This window comes from Mus pahari, chromosome 13 (genome assembly GCF_900095145.1).
Source record: "Mus pahari chromosome 13, PAHARI_EIJ_v1.1, whole genome shotgun sequence".
NCBI lineage: Eukaryota > Metazoa > Chordata > Mammalia > Rodentia > Muridae > Mus > Mus pahari.
Genome location: NC_034602.1, coordinates 92,249,680 through 92,258,661, shown reverse-complemented (window position 1 = coordinate 92,258,661; position 8,982 = coordinate 92,249,680). Strand labels below are relative to the sequence as shown.

Genomic DNA, 8,982 nt, shown 5'->3' with positions numbered 1-8,982 from the left:
TCCCTCTCCCTCTCCCTCTCCCTCTCCCTCTCCCCCCTACCCCCACTCTCCACTTTACCCATGGTGCCACCTCAGGCCTTGGTCCTTGGGGCCAGTGAACTGAAGCCTCCTGAGAGCAGCTTCCCAATAAACTGACTTTAATATAATTTAATCTGGCTTAAATTAGCTCTGTTCACTGGAAGTGGAGAAATAACCTATCAGACTCCGGAGAGGACCGGACATTTTTTTCTCTGCCAACATCTGTAGCCTGTAGCTGTTGGAACAAGAAAGAAAAAATAGAAGTTTGTTGCCTAAAGTTACAAATAAAACTTAACAGAAGTAGCAAAGGGAGAGAGAATTATATTAGGATGATAGGAGACAGTAAGATAAAAAGCAAGCAAACCACATCTTCAGTGTCACAGGAGGAAAGTAAGCGACTAACGTTTATAGTTCATAAACCAACCGCTCAACAGACAGGCTGTTGGCTTGTTCCTCCTGCTAAATGATGAGAAACTGCCTCAAAACAACTTGGGGAAGAGAGAGCTCCAGGCCAGCCAGAGCTACACAGAGGAACCCTGTCTCAAAAAGTGTGTACTGGGGACAAGAAGCCGGAGAGATGCCTTTAGCTCTGTGGTTAAGGGCACTGGCCATTCTTCCTGTGGACTATGGTTCAATTCCCAGTGCCTACATGCAGGTTCACAGCTCCTAGTAACTTCAGTTCTAGGAAACCCAGAACCCTCATCTGCCCTTTCCCTGCACCGGGAGCAAAAATAGTGTGCATACAGGCAGGCAAACCACCCACCATTATTGAATATGTTTTGCTTCTTGTTTCCAGATTCTCGGAGGCCAAGTGGGAGCTGGTTGCCCGGCTACAGGGCTCTTCCCTGGGGAGATGGGTTTTCTGCTTTTCCTAAAACTTGATGATTTTGCCTTGGGAGGATATCTGTCCTCTGCCCTCCAGAAAGCAATCCAAATTAAAATGCGATGTAGGGTCATTTCTAATTCAAGAGCAGAACAGCTTGGTTTTCCCTCTTGTGCTTTGTTTTGTTTGAAGGGTTGTTTATTTTATTATTAATTTTTGGTTAGCGTGCAAAGAAATAGGTTTGTGACTTTTATACACAAACGTGCCATATGTTCTAACCCGCCCCTCCCCCATAGTTGTCCTCCCATCCCCCTCTTGCTACTTCTCTTCCTTTCCCCCTAAGAGTCCCCTTCCTTGTTTCCTGGTCCTTTAAGGTGTGGCTCCACATTGTTGCAACCCTTATGCAGAAACAGGCGACTGACCACCGCAGCCTGAGAACTGCTAGCTCTGCCCTTCACCCTTTACTGCGCTGCGTGACGACCTCTCCTCTCCTAGGTCTGCTGCAGACAGGGAGAAGATTTTTCCAATTTAGGAAAGCGTGAGGTAACTAGCCCTCCTAGGAGGAAGTCCGCGCAAGCCATCAGGGTCGCACCGCCCTAGGGCTTGCCTCTGAACTTCGTCCCTCCCAGATTTCCAAGCCAGCGAGCAGTTGCTCTGGCTGCAGTCCGAGCCAATGGCAAAAACCCTCCTGAAGCCCGGCCCCGCGGAAGGAGTTGTTTGTTTCTCTTTAATAGGGAAACTCTGCCTGGCTTAAGCTTTTATTCTGTGCGTAACCGACACCCTCCAGGGGCAGTTTAGGACCGGGCACGAGAACCCGGGCCGCCAAAAGGATGAAGTACCTTCTTGACTTGATCCTGCTGCTGCCTTTGCTCATCATCTTCTGCATCGAGTCTCTTGTCAAGCTTTTTATTCCCAAGAAGAAAAAATCTGTCGCCGGAGAGATCGTCCTGATCACCGGATCTGGTCATGGGATTGGAAGACTGACTGCCTACGAATTTGCAAAACTTAAGGCCAAATTGGTTCTCTGGGATATCAATAAGGTAACCGCGCTTCACCGCTGCCTTTCCTTTGTGGTCCACACTGGCAAACAACCACCCTTTCCAGTTCTCTGTAGAGTCCATAGAGCATGTAGTAACTATTGATACTTTTCAGATTGCAAGAGAGACATAATTTGATATCTGTTAAGACCACAGGATGAACGGACCTATGGACGATGGGAATCTTGGTTACCTCCCTTTGCTACATTAACACTGTAAATCCATCCTGAAAGTGGCCTATAATCCCCTCCTACTGACCCTCATAAGCTTTTGGAAAATGCAGCAGTTTTAGGTGCTATACCAAGAGTTAGAGGTGTGCAGCTGTCAAGTCACATTTGCAGCTGCTGAGATGGGTTCGAAATGACACCCTACAGGAATCACCATTGCACTGTCAGTTGCCTACAGGAGTCATTTAAGTCACCTTATAGAAAAAATAATTAAAAGCGAAATAACTTCAGTGCGGGGTCTCCTGTACCTGCAGGTTGAGGTGGGAGGCAAGTTAGAAGGACCTAGTAGTGAAGTGTTTGGCTTTTGGTGGATGACAAAGGGATATCTGAAGGTATCTGCTGGCTTAGCATGCCCCCTCACTGCACTGTGTACATCCATTCTGTAAACAAGAGGTCAAGGTTCATGAGATTAAATGAGAACTAACTCTAGAGAGATTGAGACAGCAAGTAACCAGTGTTCCATGGTATCTACAGCCCAGACGGTAAGGCCTGGTGGCAAACAGGAGATGGGGTACCTCCGTCAGGTGGGGAAAAAGATAACTAGGTATGTATACGATGAACAAAAGATGCAACCTGGGCCGGCATAGGTCAGCTGGCCACGGCCCAGCACAGTCATACGGTCAGGCATATAAAATGGGCTCTTTGCTTGTTAACTGGGAAAGCCGAGGCTTCCCAGGCCTTTAGGTCTCAGAAGGCCAGGGAGATGGTAAGTTAATGCGTGAGGTGATTTAGCCAAGAGTCTAACAGGTGGCACACAAACTAGTTTGAAATTTTATTCTTTAACAAGAATGATTTGGGTTGATGGTTTTCTCTAAAAAAGTGTGTTTATCCAAAAAAATGTTTGATGACTCTTACTGCCTTCTGGAAAGTATTATAATACAGAACTACAGATACCAATGATGAAAGCAGCCTACATGAGCTAAAGAGTCAACAGGCAGCCTGTACTATAGAACCTGTACTATAAAACCTATACTATAAAATGCACACTCAGGTGACAGAGCAAAAGGAAGCAGGAGAGGAGCTTGGGACTGTGTGGTAGGAAAGGCAGACTGCAGGCTGTCTAGGCGGCCAAGGATGGCAGCAGAAGACGGAGTCAAGAGAGACTGGGGTTGCAGATCAGTGTTACAGCGCTACCTCAGCATGCGCAAGGCCCTGCTTCAGTTCCCAGAACCAACACACATAAAAACACAGGGACAGCAAATTCAAGGCTGGGACAAACGGAAGAGAGGAAAAGTCTAAGATCTAGATCAAGGTAAGAACTGAAGCAGACAACACCCACACTAATGGCTGTTCAGTCTGGATGACCCACTTGACTTCAAACATTTAGCATGGAAAGAGGGATGCAGAATACTATATTGATAATGTTGAAGCAGTAGGAGTTTGGTGGGGAAGCTGGGCTAGATAAAAGGCCGGAGTGAACTGTGGTTCTCTGAGTCAAACGCACAGGCTTGGAGAAACTGCCATCAGACGGCGGTTGGATGTTGAGAAATAGTAATGATTCTGCCTGAACTTTGTTACCTGTTTTATCTGTTTCTACTAATTCACTCTGATTGTGGGCTGCACATAATGTTTTCATTTTGCCTCTCCATGCTTTCTAACATATGTAGGCTAATTGTAACATTACAAACATCTGTGATGTATACAGCCAAAACACGAGTCCTGAGGGAACAATGCAGAGATAGGCACAAGGCCACAGGGGCCCTGAGAGAGGGTGCTGAGGGAAGAGCGCTGAGGAGGGATGGGGGAGGGAGGGATAGAGGGAGGGAGGGGAGAGGTGCTGGGAGAGGGGCCCTGGGGAGACAGCTTGGTTGATAATGTGCATGAGGACCCAAGTTTGTACCCACAGTGCCCACTTAAAGATCCAAGGGCAAGGGGGCCAGGGCCTGTAAGGACTGTCACAGAGTGGGGAGCTGGAGGGTCTGTGGACCCTGCTGGCATTAGGTGGGTGGGTGGGGCCTGGAGGACCTTGTGGGCAAGCCAGCCTAGCAGGCAGGACAAACTCCAGGCTCCGTGAGAGCTTGTTTCTAAATAAGTAAATAAATGGAAAGTGGTTGTAAAAGAAATTGTTGACCTATAGTTTCTATATGCACAAACATGCACACATGAACATGAATACATACATACACCACGCACATCAATGCACGCACATTCATGCAGTGCATGTGCTCACAGGGACACAGGCACAGTCGTATGTACGCGCACACACAAAGGTCTTTGTATGTCAGCTGAAGTGTGCTCTGCAGTTGATTGGGAAACAACACTTCTAGTCCCCTTTACTATCCTAATTACTGTGACTTGACCGATCTGATCTGACAAGCTTCTATTGGGCTTGTCAGAGCGCTGCCCCGTTCTGACTTTTGGCTGTGCGGTATTTTATTACAAATATTTGGGAGAAATGTCTTTAATTAAAATGCACTTGAGAAACAAACTGTTCCACTCGTCAGAATGTTCTGCTAGGTTAAATTTTACTTTTGTAATATGCTACTAGACAAATTTAAAAGAGGAACAGGACTCTTACCACCCTTTTGGAGACCTAAGGCCAGGGGCCTCCATTTGGGGGCCTTTGGTTTGGACTCCTGAGGAGTGTTTGAAGATGATTCCTACTGAGGAGGGGTCCTCTGACCACCACACAGAGGGGAGTGGAGAGGAGCGTGACGGAGGGAGTAAAGGACTGTGGGTAAGACTGACCGCTGTCGTCACTCAAGAGAGGGTGGACGCCGGATGACCAGGTGTCCACATCGTTAAAGACCAGTGAGCTGCTTAGCTTAGCTTGGTTTAAATAATCCACCTTGCGCTTTAATAGTATGTCTTCCTACTTGATCCCCAGCTTTTGGGGATGTGTCCCCATTGTTTACATTCTCCATTTGCTCTCTTCGGGTTTTTTTCTAGAGCGGCGTTGAGGAAACAGCTGCCAAGTGCAGGAAGCTGGGTGCCCAGGCCCATTCCTTTGTGGTGGACTGCAGCCAGCGGGAAGAGATTTACAGCGCTGCGAAAAAGGTGAGATTCCACGTGTACTTAGAAATATGTCAGGTGGGGAGCTAGGAAGTGTGCTGGAGATGGTCGCATTCGCTCATTACACAGAGTCATTGTAAAACGTTGCAGCTCATATTCCCCAAGACTGTGTGCCTGGTCAGCGACAGACCTGGAAGTACACAGTGCAATTGAGACTCGGACTTCGGTGTGCTTACTGACCTTATCCTCTCTTAGGGAAGGAGGGATGGCTCCATAGGGGAGGTAGATGGCTCAGTGGTTAAGCATGCCTGCTGCCCAAGCGTGACAACATTCATATGTGAGGTGGCCGCATGTGCCTAAGGTTTGCTGGCTGCCGGCCTGGCTCAAAGCTCAGCAATACCCTATCAGGGGAATAAGGCAAAGGGCAATAGAACAGGACTCCTTCGTCCTCCTCTGGCCTCTGTATGTGTACATAGGCACATGCACCTACATGTACACTACACACACATCATACACACACTATACACATATACACACACATCACACACAATATATACAACACACACATCACACACAGTATATATAACACACACATCACACAGTATACACAACACACACATCACACATAGTATACACAACACACATCACACACAGTATACACAACACACACATCACACACAATATACAAGCACACACACCACACATACTATACACAATGCACACAACACACACTATACACAACATACATATCACATACACTATACACAAGCACATACACTACACACACTATACACAACACACACAACACACACAACACACACAACACACACCACACACAATATACAAGCGCACACACCACACATACTATACACAACGCACACAACACACACACACACTATACACAACACACACATCACATACACTATACACAAGCACACACACCACATACACTATGCACAACACACACACATCACACACACTATACACTACACATACATCACATATACTATACACAACATACACACATTTGGGGGTGGGTACTATGTGGCAAACGTTAGCACCTACAAGGTCTGGGCATCAATCTCAAGAAAAGCCACCAGGCGTGTGTGTGTGTGTGTGTGTGTGTGTGTGTGTGTGTGTGTAGAAACATGCATAACGTGCATACATCCAGCCTCAGCTCCAGTGGTTTTCATTCATTAAGGGTAGAGCAGAGTCCAGGAATCTACATGGCAGCACCCTGTGCAGTTCTCACTCTGACGTGGTCTGACACTGTGGGACACCCTTACCTGTCACCAGCCACATCCCAGCACTGACAGTGTCTTCTGAAGTCAAGGATATGGGTCTGAAACTCACAGCGTTAGGGTTTTGTTTGAATGGCAGGTTGATCTAGTCCCACAAGGCATGGATGTCCTCCTCTACCTACACTTGAAATGCCCTTTGGATGAAATGTGCTCTCTTTGTACCTCGTAGAGGAGGGTCATCAGAGTAACGGGCAAAAGTCTCTAAAATTTGCATTTCTACCAGAGCAATCTGACCTCTCCCTCAGCTAAGTGGACACAAAGATCCCGATTCAACCCAACTGAGAGCCTCTTTGTTTGGATTTATATATAGTTGATTTTTTTTCCTTCTATTTTTAAATAATTCCATTATTTTGGATTTTTTTATTTGAAAAATTTTGACATTATATGATTGCATCATTTCTCCCTTCTCTTTCCTCCTCTGAAACTTCCCATTCACTTCTTGCATTCTCTTCCAAGTGCATGTTTAGGCAGTTGGGCTGATGAGACTCTATGGATATGGTTTCTAATATTAGGAGACACAGGCTCACAGCGAACTCACAGACACTCTGGCTCTTACAGTCTGTCTGCCCTCTCTTCCAGAAGGTTCCCCGAGTCTTAGAATCAAGATAGCTTTATAGATCTAGCTCTTACAGTCTGTCTGCCCTCTCTTCCAGAAGGTTCCCTGAGTCTTAGAATCAAGACAGTTTTATAGATCTAGCTCTTACAGTCTGTCTGCCCTCTCTTCCACAAGGTTCCCCGAGTCTTAGAATCAAGATAGTTTTATAGATCTAGCTCTTNTAGCTCTTACAGTCTGTCTGCCCTCTCTTCCACAAGGTTCCCCGAGTCTTAGAATCAAGATAGTTTTATAGATCTAGCTCTTACAGTCTGTCTGCTCTCTCTTCCAGAAGGTTCCCTGAGTCTTAGAATCAAGATAGTTTATAGATCTAGCTGTTGAGACTTGGCTTTACAATTCTGTGCTTTGATTGGTTGCGGTTTTCTCTTGTGGTCTCATCTGTTGCAAAGAAAGGTTTCCTACATGAGGGTGAGGAGTACTTTTATCTGTGGGATAAGGACAAGTACTTACAGCATTCATAGGGATTATGCTGGTTTAGTAACGTGTGTAGGCTCCCCTCTGAGACCCATGACCTTACTACCCCTGGGTATTTAGCTAGGTTTGCAGTACGAAACATGATTCCGTTCTTGTTGAACAAGTCTTTAGTCCAGTTAGAGAGGTGTTGGTGACGGTTGTAGTTAGGGTTACTACTGCTGTGAAGAAACACCGTGACCAAAAACAACTTGGGGAGGAAAGGGTTTATTTCATTCACAGTTCCAAATAACAGTTCATCAAAAGTGGTGAGGACGGGAGCTCACACGGGACAGGAGCTGATACAGAAGCCATCGAGGGGTGCTGCTTACTGGCTTGCTTCCCCTGGCTTGCTCAGCCTGCTTTCATATAGAACCCAGGACCACAGCCCAGGCATGGCACCACCCACAATGGTCTGAGCCTCAATTGAGAAAATGCCTTACAGTTGGGTCTTACGGAGGCATTTTCTCAGTTGAGGTTCCTTCCTCTCTGATGGCTCTAGCTTGTGTCAGGTTGACATAAAGCCGGTTCAGTCACCCCCAAGGTATGTGTGCCACTGCCACACCTTATAGTTCTCATGCCTTGCTGGTCATTGTCACGGTTGATGAGCATCATAGTTGTTGGTTGTCTCCCCTTTTAGAAGCTTGCAAGGTGGCATCTGGTACCATAGAAGCTAGGCTGCAGGGACAGGCATTCAGGTCAGTTCCTGTTCAGATGCATCTAGGCCCTGTGTCTTAAAATGTATGGTATCTTCAGCAATAAGGACTTACCTATTTGGTCTCTTCACAAAAATAGAACCATGACTAGAACAATTTGTCTTCTTGATTCTTTGTTTTTTGAGTTCTTTATATGGTTTGCCTATTAATTCTGTCAGATGTGTAACCGGCAAAGGTTCTCTTCCTTTCTGTGGGCTTCCTCTTCACTCGGATGATTATTCCTTTAACTATGCAGAAGCCTTTTAGTTTTCTGAAGCCTCTCTTGTCAAATGTTGGCCTTATTTCTTGGAATCCTATTCAGAAAGTCTAGGTACCGCCTGTGGTGTTTGTGTACCAGTGGTTTTGGTCCATGTGGAGTTAGTTTTATGTAAGGCGATAGATATGGGTCATTCTTCTGCATGTGGACATCCAGTTTTTCCAGCACCGTCTGTGGAAGTTGCTTTCTTTTTTCCAGGCTATGCTTTTCGCATCTTTGCCAAATATTAAGTGCGTGAAGGTACCTGTATTCATGTTTGGGTCTTTGATTTTGTTCCATTGTCTGCTTGTCTGCTTGTCTGCATGGCTCCGTGACATATCTTAAGGTCTAGATTGGTAATTTCTCTAGCATAGTTCTTTTTGCTCAGGATTGTTTTGGCTAATAAGGAGCTTTTGTGGTTCCATATGAATTTTAGGATTTTGTTTTTTATTTTCCTGAAGAATGAGGTGGGGATTTTGATTGGGATTGCATTGAATTTGTAACTAGCTTTTGCTAAAACAGTCACTTTGCTAATGTTAATTCTTCCAATCCCTGAACATGGGATGTCTTTCCATTTTCTGTTGTCCTTTTCTATCTCTCTCTTCAGAGG

General features: G+C 45.9%; 1 protein-coding gene across 1 annotated transcript in view; it reads left to right on the top strand.

Moving 5' to 3' along the window:
* The first annotated feature begins 1,559 nt into the window (after positions 1-1,559).
* Positions 1,560-8,982, top strand: part of Hsd17b11 (hydroxysteroid 17-beta dehydrogenase 11) — a 31,558-nt gene continuing 24,135 nt past the window's right edge. The window contains exons 1-2 of the mRNA XM_021211007.2: positions 1,560-1,881; positions 4,995-5,102. Coding sequence (XP_021066666.1) covers positions 1,672-1,881; positions 4,995-5,102 — 318 coding nt within the window. The 5' untranslated portion in view covers positions 1,560-1,671. The remainder of the gene's footprint in view (positions 1,882-4,994; positions 5,103-8,982) is intronic.